Source organism: Phyllopteryx taeniolatus, chromosome 20 (genome assembly GCF_024500385.1).
Source record: "Phyllopteryx taeniolatus isolate TA_2022b chromosome 20, UOR_Ptae_1.2, whole genome shotgun sequence".
In the NCBI taxonomy this organism is placed as follows: domain Eukaryota; kingdom Metazoa; phylum Chordata; class Actinopteri; order Syngnathiformes; family Syngnathidae; genus Phyllopteryx; species Phyllopteryx taeniolatus.
In genome coordinates, this window is record NC_084521.1 from 9,854,686 (window position 1) to 9,878,091 (window position 23,406).

Genomic DNA, 23,406 nt, shown 5'->3' on the forward strand with positions numbered 1-23,406 from the left:
AAGGTTCTATCTGTCCATCCATTTTCTAAACTGCTTATCCTCATGAGTCTTCAGTTAACCTAAGAAGCATATTTTTGGATTGTGGAAGGAACCCGGAGAAAACCCACACAAGCATGTGGAGAACAAAAATACCCAAACGAATCTCTCTTGCAAGAAGCCACATCGCTTTAATGTGAAAGTGTACAGAGAAACTTGCATGCAGTCCAAAGTAACTAGTTCAGTACTTGGCGACAATACAGTAATTACATTTGATCAAGCATCTCCATGATTTTATTTACGATAGAAAAATAGGCTATTCTCATGATTGTTATCCACAACTTTGTACGTTAATACATTGTGAAGCTTTTTAGAGTTCATTACCTTGTTAAACGACTAATCAACCTTCCAATTTCTATGCAATCACCTCTCGTCCACTGTGCATACAAAGCATCTTTGAGCTATGAACTTCCTGTGAACCTTGCGTGGTAACACATGCGCTCTAAAGAAATGCCGCTGGCTGGTTCAGTCAAGACCAAAACAAAAGTCTTAAATGGCAGGGAGATACAACTCGATTGTAGTTAGTGATTACATGCGGTGGATGTTCGTGTGATCCATGAACTGTTTAAGGTTCTGCAAATTGTCCCACCATTTGAAGAGGAAGGTCTCTGCGATTAGCTGAAACCAGGGAGTGATCGCCAGTTCCTTACGCTTGGCCTTCTCCAGCATTTGCCGTAGTTCTTCTTTGCTAACATAACAGTAGCTTTTGATTTCATTGTCGTCTGGGCTCAACTCCACATCCTTCAGAGACAAAAAATATATATTGTCAATGATTACGAACAGAGTTCTGATAGCTATACAGTAATCCCTTATTTATTGCAGGCGTTAGGTTTCGGACCACCCCGCATTAGGTGAAATCTGCAAAGTAGCGACCACATTTTTTTAAGCTTTATTAATCTTCCCCACACTCCTATTAACATCTAACATACTCTTAAACTCTAACATTCAGTTATGCAAAGAAGTACTGTACATTGTTATGTCACTATTTTATTCCTTGTAATGTGTTTTATTTTTTTTTCCAATGTTTTGGGCGAGGAAGTGTTTATTTTACCACAAGCAAATTACAGCATACATTCAAAATCACCTAATATCGAATTATGCGCAATCTGAACATTAAAAAAAATTAATCCGCAATGCACTGAATCTGCAATAAGTAAACCGCAATATAGCGAGGGAACGCTGTACATTTGTGTAATAGCGATTAGTTGCAAATACATTTTTCTACCAGCATTATTTCACCAACCAGTCCAGTTTTTGGTCAAATCACTGAGTACTTTGTTTGAGAACCTAACAGGACTTCATATTTCAGTGCTACTACCTTCTGCACGAAGAGGATGTAGTCAATCTCATGTTCTCCCCAAACACCATCAGACTGGGCTTTGTAATGGATTCTTGTTAGATATGCCATTTCATCTGGAGTTACCTTCCCACCAACAGGAGAGTGAAGGGGGGGATCAGATATACACCTTAATCTTTTCTCTCTCGTCTCCCACACTTTACCTGTTCTACGGGGATACCCAGTTCAGCGTTGAGTCTCCTCTGAGCAGCTCTCCTTACTCCGATAGCGTCTTTCTCCTCCAGCTCACCGTCCGTGTGTAAAGGGTGACTGCAGCATGTGTTTGTGAAACAGCCTGCAAAACACACCGTATAGTACGCTACGAACCACAGAAACAAATCTTGTGTGCAGAGTCACACTATTTAAAAATGTGCTACTTACCCGGAAAAGTGATTTTGGCATCGGACCGCTGTTGTAAGAGCAGCTTCTCTTCACTGTTAAAAATGAAGACGCTAAACGCTCTGTGTAATAAACCTGGCCGTAGAAAGTTAGTCAGATACCAACTAAATGGTGAGAAGTATATCCAAGTTGCAAGACGGGTGTAAAGGTGGGGAACAATTCACCTTTATCGATGTTGGCGTTTAGGTGGCAGTTTTTCTTTGTGTCGGCGCCGATCCGTTGGTCGTTCTCGTCGATGAGGATGCACATCTCTGCCAGCAACTGCACCTGCTTCTCATCCAGGTGGTCTGTGGTTATCTCGGGCATTCTGGCCGAACACTGCTGGAGCCGCACGTCACTGCACAAAACGGAGTCACTTACTGTACTTTACACAAACCTAAACACCTTGAAAAAGGCATGTTTGCCTCCTACTTGGACAACTGTGCCAGCAAGTATTTTTGTTTCCTCAAAGGGATGTTTTAATAGGGATGGATGTGTTTAAAGCATGCGGGAGGGGTAACACTAAATGACGTAGTTTTATTTTTAAAAAATATTATTTTTGTTTTTTAAAAATCGTTCTGATATCCCTGTATATCGCGCATTTCCAACTATGGCTTGTAGGTATTGAACATATCCCCGGTGATAAACGGGGGTTCGCTTTACATTTCAAATAAACAACAAATGTACTGTTATCCCCTATGCTATATCTTTGTTTTTATTTAAAAAAAACAATTTGACATAGGCGGCAAATAACCTGTATAAACTAGTGAACTTCCCACTTTAATGCTCCCACAATGTTAGCAAGTACGCTAGTTTTATGTAGTTACGTCGAATACAAGGCGACATGTGTACGTTCATAATAGGAATGTAGCAAAGCTCATGGTTGGAGTACAGGCTCAGATAACGCAGATTTGTTCTGACTTATAGCAACATAAAAGAGGCTTGAGGGCCCAAAAAAACTTACCTGGATAGAGCTCGGAAGCGCGTAACGACCGGTTGGGGAGACGCTCCGCTCCAAGATAGATTACAGCCTCCCGCGCCAGCAGGTATGTTTGTTTTCCACGCGGCTGCTCCTTGTGAGGTCACCGCCCGTAGCACCGCCCACAACGCCCGCACCATCGTGTGACCGAAAGCTGCAAACCAATTATATACACTTGAACGTCGGCTGCGATGAAAACATGGACTGGAGTTCTGTAACCCGGATTATAACATTCCATTTACAGTGTCGCCCCACTATATCGCGGTTCATCGTTCGCGTTAAAGTACCAGTTTGTTTGATGGGTTACAATTACCAAAACACATATGCTAATTCCCGTTACCCCGTCTACGCGTATTACATTATAATTTAACATTGGGCTATCAGAGGAAATGATCTGCTTTAGCTGAACATTTTGTTTATATATACAGCGTTTAATTATCTTTTGTAACAGTGAACTTCAACTGGGAGTGGCAAAAAACAAACAAACAAACAAACAAAAAACTTCTTGAAACAACGACACTTTCTTGAGAATTTATAAAGTGGAACAATGGTGACCCCCAGATTGGGAGAAACGAGATATTCCCCATCCATGACCATATTTATGACAATTGTTTAATATTGTCGCGTCCAAGAATGATTAATGGGGAATGCATTGTGTCTTGTCCCAACCTAATAACCACCATCTTCTGTTGTTAAAAAAAATCCTTGTGTAATCTGAAAAAAAAAAAAAAAAAAACACATACAGTTAAGGTGTGTTTTGTTTTGTTGTTGTCACCAGCTAATTTAGTATATTTTTGGTAGTCAGTTCACAGTGTTAAACAAGTCTGTCCTTTTTAATTTTACTTAAAAAAAGAGTTGAATTTGTGTTTCAAAAATTTCAGAGTGTGAAATTGTCGACACCTCTGGTTAAGTGTTGTTTCATTTTCAAAGTCTCGCAGACATGAGCGAGATGTTATTCCGTTCCCGGATCCTCTGTTCTGGTTTTACCATCAACACTGTTCGTCACACACGCCATCGGACCACAGCACATGCGTGGCCCGCTCCACCCACGCAGCTGACAACTCAAGTATGTTGATTGTCTGCGCTACATAGAACGTTCAAGAAAAATGAAAAAAAAAAGACTTACTTTGTCCTATCTGTTGTGTTGGACAGTGAATCCGCTGCGTTTGTTATTCTGACTTTCGCCTTCGCTTACGACGACATTTAGAGCGCAGCGCAATACTGTACATGAATCGCTCGACTACAAGTCCACGCGACTTGCGTGCGACGTCACGGCTTTTCTATTGGCCGCTGAAATAGCAGCGTGACAGCTCATTGGTGGGCGTAGTACCAAACACAAAATGCGTAACACGGAAGTATTTTTGCACAGTCGCAAGTACGTGATGTGTCAAAAAAAAAATGGAAAGAATTTTCTGACCGTTTGCATTGGATCTTACAACCACTGCCACATCAGTGGTTAGCACGTGTTTTTTTTGGTACTTGGATAATGTACGGAATATCATACGGGATGAGTGTGTACTGAATGACGTTAAACGCCGCAGTGACGATGAGAACCAGCGAGCTTGTGAAATGCAGCCAATGACATTAAAAAGTGTGTGTGCGCTGTTTTAGGTGGACCGGGACAGCGGTGAGTCTTTGTCCTTTGCGGTGTATTCGGCTAACAAAACGTCAAAACTTTCATATCTGTCGATTGTTTCATTGATTTGTCAATGTGATAAATTACTTTTGGATGAGGTGTTTGTGTTATTATAGCGAGGTATTGTTGTTATTATATTGACCTTATCACTGTCGACGTAGGCGTATGGCGCTTCTGAACATGTTGTTCTTTTCGACCACTCACATTAAATACTGTTTGTCTAGTATTCTTATAAATGGATGTCATTTTGTAAAATGTCAAGAGTATTACTAATGCAGTGGGTCTCAAAGTGTGGTACTGTTCCCTCTAGTGATGCGCCAAATACTCACTGCCTAAGTACAGTTCAGTTGCATTTAATTAACCAATCCAATTCATTTAAAAGAATCTTTAGGAAGTATTTATTTCTTTAAACATTTATTTTGGTAAAATTTTTTTTATGTAACCTTTATGCACATTGCATTGTAATTTAATCATTATTGAAGTACACGTTAGGATTTTTATATATTTAAGTGAAGTAATAATGTTCAAACTGTTTAATGTTATAGCGGCTTATGGTCATATTAAATACAGTTTTTAGGAGTAAAACATCCGCCTTTTTTAAAAATTATTATTTATAAGGCTAGTCAGGCCTATTCTGCTACTTTTTAAGTGTTGGTTACTATGATGGTACTTGGAGAGCTAAGTATTTTGTTAGGTGGTACTTTGTGTAGGTGGATGACTGGTTTGCACACCTGCCTCACAGTTCTGAGGACCGGGATTCAAATCTGGCCTCGCCTGTGTGGAGTTTGCACTCCCCGTACTTGCGTGGGTTTCGGTACTTTGGTTTCCTCTCACGTTCCAAAAACATGCATGGTAGGTTAATTGAGAGAACTCTAAATTGAGTGCGAATGGTTTTTTGTTTAGATGTGCAACCAGTTCAGGGTGGAGCCAGCCTCTTGCCTGCAGTCAGCTGGGATAGGCTCCAGCACGCCCGCGACCCTATTGCGGATAAGCGGTACAGAAAATGGATGGATAAATGGTACTTTGTGTAAAAAAAACAGTAATCTAATAAACTCCAAATCCAGCTATCTGCCTTTACAAAGTTAAAAAATTTAGATTTTGTTACATTTATAAAACTTCCTGTATGCATGTGAAACATATTAGTTCCTAAATTGCTTCTTGCTTGTTTACCTGTAGTGACACACCTGTTAGTAACTTGTTAATTTTCTTTTACAGTATGTCCCTTGACTCCCTTCAAACATTTTGTTCTTGTCTTGCAATCTTTGGATGTCCCTGTTGTTAGAAGTGGCAGAAGTACTCATACCTTTTAAGTAGTAGTAGTACTGATTCAACTCCTGTATATAAGTAAAAGTAAAAAAGTACAGGCTTTGACTTAAGTACAATAGTAGAATTATTTTTACTGTCAGTTATATACAGTATCTGTTTTGATAACTCGGCACAATAAAAACAAAACTTCTTTGCACACAAAATAGATTCCCTCTTTTATTAATTTACATACTTAACATTGGCTCGACTTTATTCTAACGTGTTCCCATCGCTTTGCTAACGCAAACTGAATAACAGCAACAACAAAAAGCTAAATTCACTATCGATTAAAAAAAAAAAAAAAACACACTTTACATGTATTTGTTTTTATGAGATTCAACTTAGATTTTTTTTAGAAGCCTGTTTTTTTTTTTTTTTTAGCCTGGCACAAGACACTGTGCATTTGCCATGAATAATTTTTGTAGCTTTTCCAAATTTCTTGCTGTCCTCCTTGTCGCTACTGTCCCTATTTTTTACCCGCCTTACAGTATAAGACCCCAACCCCAATATCTCAATCACTCAAAAGCTCAACTGCAGTTATCTGTCTCGTTATCTTATTACATCCTGTCATCATCCATGGAGGTTGAAAATAAGTAACAAACTTATTTGGACAAAGTAAGGAGTAAAAAAAATACAGATATCTGTTTTCAAATGTAGATAGTAAAATTAATAACTTGTCAGAAAAATAAATTCTCTAGGACAGTTAACTAAAAAAATAAATCTCCTGAACTGTAAGTAACAAAGTATTTTTAGTTTGTTACTTCACTACACGACTGCCTACTGTATTTTATTTCTAACATGGTTCTACGTGGAAGAAAAAAACGTGTGTAATATAACAATGTTTTTGCTCATTTTTGATTGTCACTGTCAGAGAGGTATTACAATACTTTAACAACATTTACGTGGTTGTTATAGAAACTTGGAGGTAATTGTTATTTAATGATAGCTACATAAGACGCTAGAACCACAATATTAAACATATTGTTGCCAATATGCCTTAGTTTCCATCACAGGCTCCTTAAGTGACACTTTTTAATTTTTTTAAATTAAAGGAGACATATTGTTAAATTTTCCCCAGTTTAAAATGGTTCCCATTTCCAGGTGTTTTAACAATAGGTCTGTGATGTGTTTTGTCAAAATGCCACAAGGCTCGAGAATAAAAGTGCACGTTACACACCTTATTTTTTTACCTCGCTGAAGTTAGCCCATTTTGCAATGCATGGAAGTGAGCCAGCCCTCACCCCTGTCCCATATAATGATGGAACAATGGCGTGCTACGGATTTAGTTACAGTGATGATTAGAGACGAAACTAGGCGTGGATGCACTTAGCGCACAGACTCTAAAAAAGGAATTGCAAACTGTGATGCAAGCCCTTTCAAAGATAGCATGGCTTCTGTTTTCCCATGTGGAGGCAGCACTTCATTACCAAGTCTTCATTACTGTGCGCCTCACACACACACATCACCAAACACAGGTGCACCCCCCACAACCCCGCCGCATTGACAACTTCACCGAGCTTTAAGCCTTTGAACAACCTGAAGTTGCTATGGGGAAAGCTTTATTGCTTTCTGAAGCATCTTCTAAATCGAGCTTTTGCTCATGCCCAGTGTCAGTGCATCCCTCTGGATAGACTTTGCACGAATGCCTCCTCTAAGAGTTCCAAGTTTTGCTCAGCCGTGGTAGTAGCAGGCCTTCTCCTGCGTGGTTTATCACGAACAGATCCTGTTTTGATAAACTTGGATAGTGGAAATTGTACTACGCGTCGGAGCAGGGTGATGGCCATAAAGCTTCTCTGCAGTTGAGGACAGCCAATTTTGTATTTTTTTTATTTTGCAACACGGCTCCAATGTCAGTTGGCGAGCCATGGGTGCGGGAATGAATGATATGCTTACAAAAACTGCGAATGTAAACAGCCTCACATCTGTCTGAATGATACCTGAAATGAAATAGAAAAAATAAAGTGTATGTGACTTTCGGGGCGACCTAATATGAAAAGAGCTACAATATATAATATATAGTACAAAAATATTCACAATTCATATTTAGTTATATTTTGATTAATTTGTCTTTGTCAGTTCATATCCCTGCAATTGATGTGAACCTGAACGTCCTTTTGACCCACAGGCAGATGGTGCGAACTGACCAGCGCCCCCCACCCATCAAGCATCCAGCCCTGTCAGGTTTCATTTGTCCGCTCTTCAGGTAGGAAGTAAGCAGTGGGCAGGGCCGTCCAGCAAAGTAGGCGGGATGCCCGTTGAGGGTGGGAGCAGCGGCAGCTCTGCCTCAGCTGCTCGTCACCCCAAACAAAAGCGCAAGGCTCACAGCCTGTCTATTCGGCGCACGAACAGTACGGAGGAGAGGCCACCTGGCATCCACAGAGGAGACATGCTGGAGGGACAGGTAAGAGGGATACCTAGCGCTCCATGTAAACATGTAGCTTTTCAAGCCATGAATGCTTTTTCTCAACATACACAGGAGTCTGTGCTATAACATTGACCAGAAATTCACATCTTGCACTGCTACATGTCATTTGGTCATTATGTGCGTTTTGCCTGTCAAGAAAGTACAATAACCGCCCGGTTGAGCAGCATTGCTCTTATTTTTTTACTGCTCTTGCAAATCTGCTATTTCCATGTTGTTCCAGAATGTTAAATGACCCTATTCACATTTAACATAACAGTTGTCCTCTAGAGTTTAACCCTTTAAAGTCCTAATGACCTGAAGTTTTTCTTTTCAAAACCGAAGCAGTTTTAGACCACGATTCAGGTTAGTAATTCATCTCCAATGGTTACTTGAGTAGAACCTAACCTTCATTTATTGTTTCTAGAAAGGGAAGATCATAAATGTTAGATGGCTAGGTATTTACTCATTGAGATGAGAACACCTTCTGTGTTTGATCACGTAGATCCTGGTTGTTAATGTTAGCGCCCACTCGTGTCGACGTTTTTCCATCATCTGTAGGTGAGGAAAGGTTGTGTGAAATCTTTTTTCATGTGTGTTCTCATGTGTCTACTACAGTGTTGTTTGGTTTAGTGACAAGCTTTTATAATGGTTTTTGGTATTGAACATGGGACTATTAATCGAACAATTTTAAGACTTCTGTTGCTCGTGTGGGATTATTTGAGACAAATGGAATGCACTATTGCGCTTCAACCAGTATATTTGCTGTTTATTCCGCCTCAAGTAGGTTACTGGAGAACAAGAAGATATCAGCCTTATAAACATTTGCAAAACATTCTTGCAGCATTATCGCCGAACATATTTAATCTTCAAAGTGTTCAAACTAAATAATGTAATTCTTATCAATTGATGTGACCAGTGTTGCAAGTTCTTTAGCCGTCACTTAATTCTGGTTGGCTTAATCAGCCACCCAAACAAGAGCCCGCAACTCGCACCGACCCGTCGTCTCATCGAGTTTTAATATAGGCCGCTTGTCCACGTTTGATTAGTCTTCTCTCGACCTGCTGGGCCAATTAATGTCCAGCACCTACTCCGCTTCTCACCTCATCTATCTACTTAGCTTTAACACTGACAACAAATATGCAGAATGCACTTTCCCATCATTAGCCTGAATATGCTGGAGGTTTTAGAGGCACAACTAAGCAGTTTTGTATACACAATAGCTGCTTGTTGTTTCCTAATTGATCTTTTTTTTTTCAGCAGCGTGTGGTGCTGACATAAAGGTCAGGAGACTAACGTCATTGTGATAAACTGTTGCTTTTGAAGTTGTGCCAGAAGAAAGAGTGACAGTTGCCTGTTTGCTTTCCTGGTCCTCTTAACAGTTGGTCACGGAAAGGAAATAAGGCTCAGCTCAAATGGAGCTGTCAAATGCAGACCTTTGCTGTCATGCTAGCTTTTACTTCTCTTTGCGTGTTGGGCGCGTGTAGACTTGGTGATGACCTAGTAACTGGGTACTTCCTAGCACTTACGATGGAGGTAGGTTAACTGGCTATTTTCTCTGTATTGAGTTACTTGTTTAGAGGTTATACACTCACCTGCCATAACATTAGGTACAGTATATCTGCAAGGGCTGTCTACTGAGATCAAGTATATCAACTGTATACATTTTTTTTTTTTTACAAAATAATAATGCTCAGTTTTGATTGACGCCGTCAACTAGCTACTGTTGTAATTTATGCGGTTGAGCAAGGTGAGTGTTAAAAATATTCCATCGGTTTAAGATTAAAATACAACAATTTTGTGTATCGTTGTAGGACTCCAAGATGCCCCCCACTCTACGTAACAATCTTCTCGACCTATTTGGCCAGATTGAACGAGAGTTTGAAAATCTCTACATCGAAAACCTTGAACGTGAGTACCTCGTTTTGTCCAGACCATGAAAAGTGCTTTTAAAAATGTTTACCAAGACAACATCAATAATTCAAAAACTTTTTTCTCAACCTATGTTTTGGGAGCATACAAGTACTTTGTTGATCTTTAGGTATTGATTGACTAAAGCAGAATGTAGACAATGTTTGTCTATTAAAGCCTTGTCTCTGTGCTAACATTACAGTACGACGGGAAATTGATTCCCTGAATGAACGTCTGACTGGCGACGGACAGAATCTTGAGGGAGGAGATTCCTCCAAGGGAGCCCTGAAAACAAAAGGTCTAGTATTTCCTGTGGGATTTGTTGGAGTATTGTTATTGTTATGCTCGTCTGGTCTCCCTAATGCAGATTATGTGGCTTCACTGAAAGATTTTGAAATGCCAGGTTTAGGTTCAGAAAACACATTTGCCAGTAATTCGATCAGAAGGTTCTATTGTGAGAACAGTAGATTTGAAACGCGTCACGAGCGACTCTGCAAACTAGGTAAGAGTAACAAAACAACAAAGATACCGCACAAGTAGAGAATTCAGGAACCCTTATGGTTCCTGTAACAACACTGAATTATCTACACTCAGCAGACATTTCAGTTGGTCCAACTGCACAAATGAATGACATTCAGTACAAGAGCTGTGCCATTAATTAAGCTATGTTGACCCCCCCAAGTAGCTACACGAGGTAAACGAAGTGTGAGAAAAGTCTGGTGCAGTGCATTTCTACACAATTGCAAACTTCAATCATAATAATAAACATTGTGTAATGTTAATTTTTAATAGGCAGTGATTGTATGTGATATTTGGACATGCATGTCAACCAATCATTTCCACTACAGACCAGTGTGTCTCTGTGTGCAAATGTGAAACTGAGCCCATCCCTCTGGTAAACTGTCACAGTAAACATAAACGTCCATAAATGGTATTCCGACATTTTTGTTTTTCCAACTTCATCACTTTTCACTGTTCACTTCATAATGTTCAGGTTCTGTTTCGAGACTTCCTACTTGTTGGCTGGTGCCTTCATATGAGGCAAATTTAATACCGGCGCCTCATCGTCCACTAATATCAACAAAATATGTATTTGCATCATACATTTTATGACCACTGGTCAGGGGTGCGCCATAAATATGCTGATAAACGGTACACACTGACTTAACTCATGATCTCAGGTGCCATGTGCGTAAGATACATAAATTCAGCGCAAAAGTGTTCAAAGGTCATTGACAACTACTTACTGCTACCACAAAGTAAACGTTTGCAATGGTGACTTGACCTGTATCTGGGTCACTACTGCAGCACTGAAACCAACTACCTTTTTCAAACAGCTGTGAGTTTGTTTCCATTTGTAATGTTCACTTTATCTTTGTCCCACAGCCAGCCACAGCACCAGCCAACTGTCACAGAAGCTGAAGACGACTTACAAAGCCTCTACTAGTAAGGTATTGGACTCTTATGTTTGCCTTTTTTATACAGTTGATAAATGTGGTACCTGTGTAAATATTTGGAAAATGATGTCACTATCAAATGGGGCTTTGTTTCTAAGTGAGGACAAGAAGGCTCACCTTGTCCTATTGTCTAAGGTAATGTGCTGTCATGTATTTAAGTGTAATTCATTTACAGAGTTGACTGCTTTTAGATAGTCACACCTCCCTTGACTTCTTCCTTTGTAATTTCTCTGCTATATATAACAATTGTACACGTTCAGTGGCAAAATAGGTGGCCCAAGCAATTTCAGTGTGGCCACTTGAGAGTTATGAGAAGGAGAATCATGGCTAATGTTCCGTGTATACTGTTAATCACATGCTCTGATTCTCTTTTTAAACTGCAGTCTGACCTTGACTCTGCATCTCGTCTCCCAACTTATTTTTAGCAACATTTCCTCATGTAGTGGCTGGGAACAATTTTACTCAACTGTAGCAAGCACCAGGAATCTATTAGGGTGAAAAATGACAGTTTGGTATGTACCTTTAAGGTTGCGGTTTGGTGCATTAAGGGAACAAAATGCAAAACATGGTAAAATGAAACAAAACAAAACAAAAAAACTGCAAACTGCTAGCAGTAAATGCTCCAATAAATGACTGATTCTCAAAAAATATCAAAATATTGGAAACTGCGCAATTAAATAAAATAAACATGTTAATAATAATAATATGAGTAATAATCTAACATCTTAAAATGGAATCAATATCAATAGTTAGTCTTTTAGGGAATAAACGATGTAGGCAAAGTGCAACAGTAACAGTTTGATCAGTGTGTATTATTATGCAATAAAAACATTAAAAATGCATTATTGTTTTGCTTTGGCTTGATCTGAAGAGCCCGGGAGAGGCTGTTAAAATTCTGCTGGAATTTGCCCGAGTTTATTTGTTCCTGCTGCATTGCTATTCATATTTGGTTGATGTCGTTTCAAATGTGTTAGCGAGTTTTATGTACTGCCAAAAGCATATCGCGAGCCACGATGTCCACAAGACAGAGGCTGAGGTGCGCTGTATTTGTTTACAGAGCAGTGTGTTGCCAAAGCGTGAGTTTCACGTCCTTTCCCTAAATTAATTTGTTCCTTGTGGGAACTCATCCCATCTGGTCTGTCTCCATACCATTCCGTACCTAAAAATCTGAACATGAATACATTACTGCGATACCAGCACTTTTTCTTTAAACTCCACCACACAAAGCTGTACAGATGCCTTGTTGGCTCTGCAGGTGGTGTGTGTTTCCCTAAAGATGCGTAGTTTCAGTCATAGCAAACATATATCACAAGCACCTAGTGCCACTGTCTATTTTCTTTTATTTTTTGTGTGGGGTAATATGAATATGAGGGTGATTTAGTTGGAGATGAATTCAGGCTCGGTATCCTTTAGAGCAGAGGCCACCTGTTTTAGGAAGTATGGCGACAGTTTCTTACATTTTATTTGACTTTCCCATGCATCACTTACTCTGCTTCACTATTATTGAAGTAGGCCATTACGATTATACTCTTCTAGTAAAACGTCATCCTAAAATGCACAACGTGACCTTATTCTACCCATGCTTTTATTTCCCACTCCACGATCTGTAAGATGTTGACTTTCTCAAAGTAGAGAAACTATGTTGAGCTTGCCTGAGCTAGACAAAGACTGAGTGGAACATAACCCACCACTGAAATGAGAAAAGAGAACACAGGGGATCAAGGGAAGACTCCTACATTAACCTCTTGACAGATATAGCTGCTTCATAATCTTTCCTTTCAGCTGGCAATGGAGAGTGTGAATACTTAAATTTTCTTTACAATGTCACAAGATCGACAGTCTGACTATTCAATACCTTATTCAGTCGGAGCCCAACATTTGGAAAGGGTAATATTGTTGTAAAGAGAAAAATATCCCTGTACTATAGAACGTATTACTGCATTCTGTCTCTTTTTAAAAATATGTGAAAGATCAGCTTTGTTGCTGCTCTATAAACACTGCAAAAATCCTAAATCTTACCAACAGCATTTGTCATGTTTCTAGTCAACACTAATCTGATTACACTTAAAATAAGACTCATCACACTTAAAATAGGACTCATCACCCAAAACGTCACTTGTTTTTCGACTATTTGTACTTATTTGAGGCCAACTTTTACTTGAAATGAGTAGAGAAATTTGTCATTGTGATAAGGAAAAAAAATACTCCCCTGCCATTTTTTTTAAGTGTAATTGACAAATATTCTTGCTAAGATTTCGGGTTTAACACAGTAGTTGTTACGATTGCAAGCTGACTAAAGCATATCTGAACCGTGGCTTCAGTATGGAAGGGAGTTGACCTTGAATGAAATGGGCTGTTTGTCCCATCGCTCGCCACTGATAGTGTTCTAATCGCTGGAGAGAAATAAGGTTCCATTGTGATCCTAACCACACCTGACAGAATGAGAGCATACATTAACGCAGTCGGACACAAGTGAACCAGATGCTTTGCTGCAGCATCTAATCACTTCCAAAGATGGATGCTCTTTGCTCCGTTCAGTCGTCGTCTTGTAGCAGTATGTGTGGCACACTTGCTTGTTGGAGGGTTGAGGTAAACCTCTCGTGACCCGTGACAAGACATGTGTCTTTTGCTGTTGTGTTTTTATATGATTCAAATTGATGGGCCCACGAAATAGAAGAGACGCAGCAATGTAGTTACACCGTGTATTGTATGGTAGAGTCGTCAGCATCCCATTATTGATGCCTCATGACACGTACCAAAAACGTTACTGATAAAACAATACTAAAAGGATGATAAGATTTAGCAATTAAATGTCTGCTCTCTGTATTAAATTTGATATACGGAAAGAAAGAAAAACAGCACTATCTATTGTGGCTCAGTTTCCCTGCCGACTCCTAATGCAGAGTCGTCACTTGCGCAGAAATAGGCTCATGATATAATAGAAAATGCAACAACACTGCTAGAGGCTTGTATTAAAAAACAAAGCAAGCTTAAGATCTTTCGGCTACTTAGCTTCACTGACAAATATAATAAACAACCCTGGAATACTGGTAACATTCTTTTACAAACAAATGGCGTTAGAATTTCTTTAAATCCAAAATAGCACGTTATAACTGGTAACCAACAGTTGCTATCGTCATTTAAAACAAATGAATTGTTTTTAATAAATGCTCAGAACCAGCGATGGAGATCTGAAATGAGTCAAATATGCTTGCTTTAAATCACTGTTTCAACTTTATGATAAAGGGCAGAGATCAAACAGGGCCAGCGTGGCCCTTGCGTTGATCATAATTGCATCATGTTATTTTTTTTCTTGTTTTGTTTTTGCATATTAAACTGACCTAGAAAATATTCAGCACCAGTTCTAGCCCAGTTTATTTTCTCTTTAACATCTATTAATTCAATTGTTCTCATTTAGATTGTGTCCAGCTTCAAAGTCACTACAGGGTCCAGAGCTCTATGCCATCTGCAGAAGGAGTATGTTGGCCACCGAGACGGAATTTGGGACCTCAGTGTAACCAGAACTCAGCCAGTGGTCCTGGGGACCGCATCAGCAGGTACATCACTTTGCAATGTGCAGCCCACCAAACCACTTGTTCTTATCTCCCCCTTGTGTCTCATCATTGGGCTTGATTTGACAAAAATTGTTCACAACTGCTGATACCTGCTTTCTTCACAGACCACTCAGCCCTGCTTTGGAGTATAGAGACTGGTAAATGTCTGCTAAAGTATGGCGGCCATGCAGGATCAGGTAATCAGAGCTTCTATTTACAGTGTTGCCCCACTATTCGCGGAGAGGATAGAGACTGAGCCCTCCCACGAATAGTAAAAATCTTGTGAGGGTTGACACCGCCACCAGGAAGGTTTACAATTGCCTATAGATGCCACAAGATGGCGGCAAAACACCATTTGTAGGTTCCAAAGAAAATGGCGACTTTGCAGGGGACAAAGGGGTAGGAACGCCAGCCATTTACTCTGTTACATTTACTCAAGAAACTTTTGAATAGAGTACTTTAACGCAACATAATTTTTACTTTTACTTGAGTGCTGTTGAGAAGAAAATCTACTTTTACTTCATTACATTGAGTTGCTCACCAGATACTCAGTGTTTTAGTTTTAGTATTTACTTTTACTCGCGTCATTTTTTGAGGACCCCTTTTTGCTCGATTCATATTATTCCAAAGTAACAATACTTTTGAGCACAATTTTTGGCCTCCAAATAAAGGATCATTGTTTAAAATCATTAATTCACACCGACATTCTTTCTTTGGAAGTATTTAAAAAGTATTTTTGTTTCTATGAATCATTTGTATTGATCTCTCCCACAGTCAACTCTATCAAGTTCCACCCCACAGAGCAGATGGCCCTCACAGGTAAGAACTTGAATATTTGCGTCAATATGTTATTTTGCCTCATCGCTTTTTGAGTGTGCTTTCCCGATTCTCTCCTATCGAGCATTTAATCTCGAGCTGTGTGTTTGTTCACGTGTCCTTGTGTCACCCCCAGCCTCCGGGGACCAGACGGCTCACATCTGGCGCTACATGGTGCAACTACCGGCCCCCCAGCCACCACCAGATGTCAGTGTGAGTCACTTTATTCCGCTCAATTTGAAGGAGTTGAATAGCGCTGGAATGCGCTGGAAATAGTTTGACATTCCTGATTGACTTTGCCATCTTTACAACTGCAGGCGACTCTGTACAGTGACTGAATATTTTGTGCAATTTCAGGCGCCGTGTGACGATGACCAGGATTCTTCAGACAGAGAAGAAGGCGAGGTGGACGGTGAAGGCCCTTGCGAGGTGCCCACTGTCCGGGTTGCTACGGCCACCCTGAAAAGTCACCAGGGTGTCGTTATCTCAGCTGATTGGCTTGTGGGCGGCCGACAAGTGGTGACAGCTTCTTGGGACCGTGCCGCCAACCTTTATGAGGTGGAGACATCTGAACTTGTGCACACTCTCACCGGTAAGTGAACAAATAACACTGGGTTTGAATGTTATATAAGCATTTCCTACCTTTTCTGGGTACTTCATTATGTACAGCTACGAATCTAATGATAACCAATACATGAGCTGTTTCAAAATATATGCTTTGTTTAAATGACAGTTGCAAAGGTGCTAACATGAAGTTTATTTGTGTCGTCTTACTTTGTGGTGGTATAGAACTGCACTGCATCATACTAAGGAGCCTTTGTAATATTAGGGTAACCGAAATGTATAGATTATGTATGTACCCTTAGTGTTATTTAATGATACCCATAATCTCAGGTAAAGGCAGAGTTCTCTCTGTGTGCAGGCCACGACCAGGAGTTGACCCACTGTTGCACCCACCCCACCCAGCGGTTGGTGGTCACCTCATCCAGGGACACCACCTTCAGATTGTGGGACTTCAGAGATCCATCCATCCACTCCGTCAATGTCTTCCAGGGACACACAGAGTCAGTCTCACACCCACACAGTCAAATTTGTTCTTGCAAAACTACTCTCTGCAGTATTTCGATGGGCCACAAAGTGGTGCTCTGTTCTCTCCCTGGCGTCTGGACTCCCTCACACACAAATTTGCTAAGCCAAATCCTCCACTTGCATCTCATTCATTACTAAGTTCACCCCCCGCGCCCCCTCCACCCCACACCGCTCAGCGTCTCGCAGCATCTCGCTGTGTCTTGTAGTACAGTATTTATCTGTCTGCCTCCCCATTAATCCCCCCCTCTGTGTACTTTTTCCAATGTGAGCACTCAATTGCTGTCACTCATTTTAGCTCTGCAGCAAGCTGTTGCTCTTTCAAAGGCGTGTGCCTCTGTAGATGTCTTTGGGGACATTTGATCATTGGTAGCAAAAAAAAAAATAATGTCTTTAACATCACTCCTTATCTCAGTCCCTTTAAATGTTAATAGACTGACTTGAAGATGCTGTATTCTTTGCAAAGTTGCTTGACTTTTAAACAATTGTAGTGATTCCTCAAACTTGGACAAAAATCACTGAATTAAGCACGACTGACCAGAGCAGCAATTTACAGTTGTAAGAAAAAGTGTGTGAATCCTTTGTAATGGCGTTGCTTTCTGAATAAATCGGTCATAAAATGTGATCTGATCTTCAGCTAAGTCACAGCAATAGACAAACATTCTGTTTAATCTGATTCCACACAATTATGTTTCCATTTTATAATCATTAGTGATTATGTCACAATCTATTATTACATAGTTTCTCGTGTTGTCCGTTGTCAGTTTTAATTTTGACGCGCATGGTTATGTGGTCTTACGACTGAGCGCCTTTGTGTAGAAGACAGGTCCATTACCTTACTTCCATCAATCTTCTTATCAATACCAACTTAACTATGTAACTAATTAGTGAGCAGTTTGCTGTGACAAAAAGAAAGCTGCCATTTCTTCAATGTGGCACACTGAGAAATGTGAGAATGTTCCCTGCTTTAGGGAACACTGGCTCACATTTCTTCTGTCCTCTCTGGCAATTAGCGCTAATGCTTACTGACAACAATCCACAGCAGCTAAAAGTGCAGCGTGCACCCTGCGTCCCACCGCCCGGCCATAATTGCAACCTAATGACAACTGCGTGTCAGCTAACAAAACAGCCAGCAGCAAAGAGAGGAGTCGGTGGACTTGCGCCACAAATGCAATGTCGTGTCACATTTGTCTCTTGTGATACCAACAGCTTTAGGATACATCATGCTGATGATTGAAATGCTTATTAAAGTGTGTGTGTGTTGTCTGTTAGCTTTTTCATCATTGCTGTGTACTTCCATAAATAGTGGCTTAATGTTGCTACCTGCTCAAGCTTTGATTCCTCAACCTCAAAATCATGACCATAAAGTAAGGATGTAATGAATAAAAAAAGCAAGAGAATAGCTAATGAAGTCAATTAAAATTATGTGTCAACATTTAACTATATTTGAACAAATGTTGCACATTCCTGTACATACATCACATTTGCATTTTAGTTTTCACAAGCTCTCCAACACGTGTTCCCTTCCTTTTGTCTTCTCCCTAGTATCCTATCAAAAATTATTCGTGACCTTAGCTGTCAGTGACACAGCAAAGAAGCCATTAAGTAGCACTGAACAATTCCCCCCCTCCTCACACACCCTCTCTAAAAACGCTTTAACCTTAATCAACCTTTTAATAAATTACCTTGTCTGACAACGCTCCCCTCACTCCCCCCACCAAGCAAACCTCCTACAACTTTCTCCCTCCCCACCTCACCTGTTCCCAGTTGGTTTAGACACCGCAAAGTCATAGGGCGCCTACTAAGATACAGCCATTCCTGTGAGCATCTGCCTCACTTATAGGACTTTAGTCCCTGCTAATTAGCCCTAAATTTCACATCAGTTTGAATTAAACATGCAGCAAAAATTAGCTGTGTGTGTGTGTTTGTGCTTGTGTGTGTGTGTGTGTGTGTGCGTGTGTGTGTGTGATCACATGCGTGAAACAGCACTAATCTAAATCTTTCAAGGAATCTAAAATTATAAGCATATATGTTCTTTTGGTGATGAACCATGTGTTCGCACCATTGCACTGCCATTTTAGTAGTTTGGTATGGCACATACTCAAAATGCTGAATGCCAAAAATATGTCATATCCTGCTGCTATTTAAATGCCAACCGCGGTCGTCATGGTATGATGAAAGCTGTCAGAAAAAGGCAGATAACATAAGAATTACTTGGTTGTATAATTTCACATTTGATGGGTGGGCAGGCACTCCAGAGAACAAACTACGTGTATATGAGAACAAACATTTAAAAAGGCTATTTTCCATGAAATGTCCCCCTTGAAAAAATAAGATGAATCAAGGCTCGCTTTATCACTCAATACCTTCTTTGGTTCTGGTGTTGACCCTGATCCATGTCATATTTCATGTGCACGAGTATAAAAAAAAAAAAAAAAGTCCTAAAACTTTCTGCCAAAGTACATTGCTTTTCAAAATGGTGATGCGCTTAAATATTGAGTTTTGAAAAACACGAAATGAATCATGTAACAGCAGTTTGTCTTTTTGTCTCCTTGTATGTATGTGTGTGTGTCTGTGTTATTATTATTATTATTATTTTTCTTCTGTAGCACAGTGACATCAGCAGTGTTTACGGTGGGTGACAACGTGGTGTCAGGGAGTGATGATCGCACAGTTAAGGTGTGGGATCTGAAGAACATGAGGTCACCAATAGCAACCATCCGCATGGACTCTGCTGTCAACAGGTCGGTGAATTCAGGCTAGAGTCCAAAGTGTTTGTTGTTCTAGGTGTTCGTTGTTGCAGCTTTTCCAAACAATGTTTCCCCTAAGAATTGTAGCCACGTTATTATTCGCTCACATTAATAATCCATTCGGATGTTTGGAAGTAAATCCAAATGACCGCTGCTTGCATACTTGACAAGCTGTGTAAACAGGAGGATTAACTAAATGCAAATCTGTACAAAAAAATAGAAAGCTGAACTAAAACAACTTGAAGTTTAACACCAGAACAGCTGAAGAAAAAGTTTTTCAAGCACCTTTCCATTTTTAAAATGGTAAATAATGTTAAGATGCAATAATTGCTTGAAGTACAATTTAATTGTAACATTCGTCATAAAACATTACCAGTTTGTGAATTACCTTTTGAGGGGATGTGAAATACAGGTCCAGTTTTTTTCAATTTGCCTTTTGTGAATTTGCTCATTTGCGGAATTTGATTGATTGATTTATTTTTAAACCCATCTGTTATTTTCTGAACAAATCGCATTTGTTGTTTTTGTACTTTGGTCAAAGCAACAAACACTTGCTTTAGCAGCATGTTGGTGTCAAGAAAGTATGATGCAGTGAGTTGAGGAGTTTGATTTAGACATAAGTAAGGCTTTAGCACCAACCGGTGGCCTCTGCAGGCAATTGCAAACCTTTCTTGGGGAGGGGGGGGGGGGGCTCAGTTACTGGGAAAATTTTGCTCTGTGCAAAAGGGCTTGGTCAGACAAGTTGTATCTCTGCTCCCATATATAAAAAGGAACACTCACCAAGCGTTAACTACAATTTTGCAGGATAAGCGTCTCTGCCAACCAGAGGATCATTGCTCTGCCGCACGACAATCGACAAGTGCGACTGTTTGACATGAGCGGAGTGAGGTTGGCCCGACTGCCTCGCAGCAACAGAATGGTAAGGAAGGAAAGAACACTTTAGATCAGTGAGCATCATTAGAATAAAAACAACAAATGTGTGTCAATGCAGGGCCACAGGCGCATGGTGTGTTGCACGGCGTGGAACGAGGAGAACCAAACATGCAACCTGTTCACCTGCGGCTTCGACCGGCAAGCCATCGGCTGGAACATCAACATCCCTGCCTTGCTGCAGGAGAAATGAAGTCTGATGAGACGCTAACACAAATCCCTCCACGTAGTCTGCCGTCTCACACGTGCTTAGAAATAAAGTAAGCCATCTCTTGTAGTAAGTGGTCTTAAAGGTATGAGGATGCAGCTGGAGGCACATCTGTGTTTTGACCTGTCGGCTCCATTTGCACGGACTGATTGTGCACTTTTTCTCTGTTGATATCACTTACACGGCACACAAAAATGTAGGGGTACAGTGGACCCCCGCTATTCACGGGGGAAGATTTGTGGATAATTGACACCCATTATAATAACATTGGAGAAAAACAAAATTGGGGTGAAATTTCAGGATGAACCTATGTTGTGCTATAACCTGTTCAGGTGAACTCAACTCAACCTCATTCAATTTTGCCGTTTAGCTCCGTGTTTGAAAACACCCTGTTGTGCAAAAAAAAAAAAATACTGAAACATTGACCAGTTGGACGTGCCTTTAAAGTTTTGGGTAAGGACAAATTAAGCACACCTGTAAAGGTTATAGTGCATTTTAGGTTGATCATGAAATTTCACCCCAAAGCCCCATATCCCTAACTTTTTGTGAGTAGTGTATGTTTATTGTGTATTCACATCACTGCTGTTAAGTTACTGCTGAATGGTTGCATGAAGAGAAATCCAGCCGTTTCTATTACATTTTGGAAACAATTTGTATAGTGTGATATATAGAAGTGTATGTATTGTGTTGTAGTCTTAAGTGACCTCCATCAGATTATTGCAAGTTACTGTTTTACATGCCTTTTGTTTGGAAGGACCTTAAAGAAGATATTATGATCATTTTTATCCTTCTAGTCTAGGTGGAGTAGTGCCTCATGATACAGTAAATCAGAGCTCTTTGCTTCCTTAAAGTTTTAAATTAACAACCACACGGTTCCAAAAATGATTGTCCACAGTGCTTTTTCCTGACACTAATGTCAACAGTTCAAACTTAAGTTGCCTTGTTCCATGTTTACAGAGGGACTATTTCTTCTCAAGATTTTCTTTATTCTGCCTTTGTAAAATGATGCAAAGTGTTGTAATTGAACCAGTAATGTGTCAAGGCAGTGCATCTTTCCACTCACTCATGAGAATAATTTTTCATTTAATTATACATGGTGTTGTTGGTTCAGGAGTTGCTGTGTTCAAATAATTGTCCTGTAATTCCGGAGTGAAATATACTGTATCATCACCAGCTTGTTGCCAACTCAAATATCTTTCTTCACTGTAATGTTACAGACTCAACTTGTTGGTTACTGGTCCTGTTTCACTACATGTCAATGTGAAGTTTACAATTTGCTTTCAACCACCCTTGCGTGACCTCTTGCACCTTTGTAAGTAGAACTATCTTCATCTGAATACTGTGACAAACCCAAAGGAAGCCGCCCCGCCCCCCCCCCCCCCCCATCTCTAGATGCTTAATATTAATCGTTCAACCGATTTATGTTTTGTTGTGCAGCTATCATCAGTGACACTTATACAAATAAAATAAAAATACAAATAAACACACATATATATATATATATATATATATATTATAAAAATAAATATATATATATATATATATATATATATATATATATATATATATAATATATATATATATATATATATTTATATATATATATATATATATATATATTTTATATATATATAATATATACACGCACACACATATAATACACTGCATTGGTGTCCAACGCATGGCCTGCGGGCCAGATGCGGCCCGCCACGGTTTTTTATGTGGGGCCTTTGCAAACATTTTTCCTTGACTTCTGTTAAAACTAGTCATCCATCCTAAAATGATAATAACCAAATATAGGAGCAAATATGGAAAATGATGGAATAGTAGGATTGCCACTCAGAACATATTAGGTAAGAGTCAAGAGGTATAACTGCCTCATGCTTTAGCCACACACTAGTCTGTAAACAGACTAGTGCAATATTTGTTTAGCATTTAGTTACATTACATTACCATTACTGTACCGAACCTTGAACATAACACCAAGATACATATAGTGAACTGATTTTTATTTTTATTTTTTGGTGGGGGGCAAACTATTACACCCCGAGTGATTTATACATTTGTTGCTACCGTTTCACAATTATAAACGACGATGTGGCCCACTGTGAAAATAAGTTTGAGACCCATGCACAAAAGGTGTCATAAACGTATTCCCATTACATTAGTGAAAGCTACCAGAGTGTACATTCCAAATGCCTGTTAAAGAACTAATTGTGGTCTGCTGCACAGTGCAGATAGCATTTGTATTCCTGTTTCACACAGGAACTCAATCCCACGGCCAATGGTATCAATGTCAATTTAATCTAACGGAAAAAAAAAGACAGGTCCGGTCTTCGGCTTGCGTATGAATTCCAACTTGGAGGAAATGTGATTTTGGACTGATACATTAAATTATGGTGTGCCCGATTGCAGGGCTAAAAAAGCGGATTGGCTTCGCTTCATTGTTGCAGGTCATATTCACCTCCAACTTCATTATGTGTTCTTCGCTGCATAATTTATTGTGGCTGGTACGTGCTATTCGACATTTTCCAATAAAAAAGTTTCAGGTCTTTGTCATCTCTTTTAACTGAATCCATTTTATTCACATCTTTAAAATTCCTTATCATTCAATCCAGAGGTC

At 39.8% G+C, this 23,406-nt stretch overlaps 2 protein-coding genes across 5 annotated transcripts; one reads left to right on the plus strand and one right to left on the minus strand.

Annotated features, from left to right (window-relative positions):
• Positions 1 to 145: 145 nt before the first annotated feature.
• On the minus strand, positions 146 to 4,012 carry idi1 (isopentenyl-diphosphate delta isomerase 1). 2 transcript variants are annotated; one of them, XM_061757453.1, is made up of 7 exons: positions 3,856 to 4,011; positions 2,715 to 2,883; positions 1,936 to 2,108; positions 1,754 to 1,846; positions 1,537 to 1,667; positions 1,355 to 1,459; positions 146 to 777 (listed from the first exon to the last, which is right to left on the minus strand). In XM_061757453.1, exons 2-7 carry the CDS (start codon positions 2,867 to 2,869, stop codon positions 565 to 567), a joined length of 870 nt encoding a protein of 289 aa, XP_061613437.1. In that variant the 5' UTR covers positions 2,870 to 2,883; positions 3,856 to 4,011; the 3' UTR covers positions 146 to 564. The 2 variants fall into 2 exon arrangements, with proteins under 2 accessions (XP_061613437.1, XP_061613438.1); XM_061757454.1 differs by lacking the exon at positions 1,355 to 1,459 and having other exon boundaries at positions 3,856 to 4,012.
• wdr37 (WD repeat domain 37) lies at positions 3,706 to 22,070 on the plus strand. 3 transcript variants are annotated; one of them, XM_061757451.1, is made up of 14 exons: positions 3,706 to 3,795; positions 7,796 to 8,071; positions 9,886 to 9,982; positions 10,185 to 10,280; positions 11,369 to 11,433; positions 14,858 to 14,996; positions 15,119 to 15,190; positions 15,768 to 15,812; positions 15,946 to 16,022; positions 16,167 to 16,401; positions 16,732 to 16,873; positions 19,505 to 19,639; positions 20,450 to 20,564; positions 20,637 to 22,070. In XM_061757451.1, exons 2-14 carry the CDS (start codon positions 7,919 to 7,921, stop codon positions 20,766 to 20,768), a joined length of 1,503 nt encoding a protein of 500 aa, XP_061613435.1. In that variant the 5' UTR covers positions 3,706 to 3,795; positions 7,796 to 7,918; the 3' UTR covers positions 20,769 to 22,070. The 3 variants fall into 3 exon arrangements, with proteins under 3 accessions (XP_061613435.1, XP_061613436.1, XP_061613434.1); XM_061757452.1 differs by lacking the exon at positions 3,706 to 3,795 and adding an exon at positions 4,078 to 4,356 and having other exon boundaries at positions 15,946 to 16,016; XM_061757450.1 differs by lacking the exon at positions 3,706 to 3,795 and adding an exon at positions 4,079 to 4,356.
• Positions 22,071 to 23,406: the final 1,336 nt, after the last annotated feature.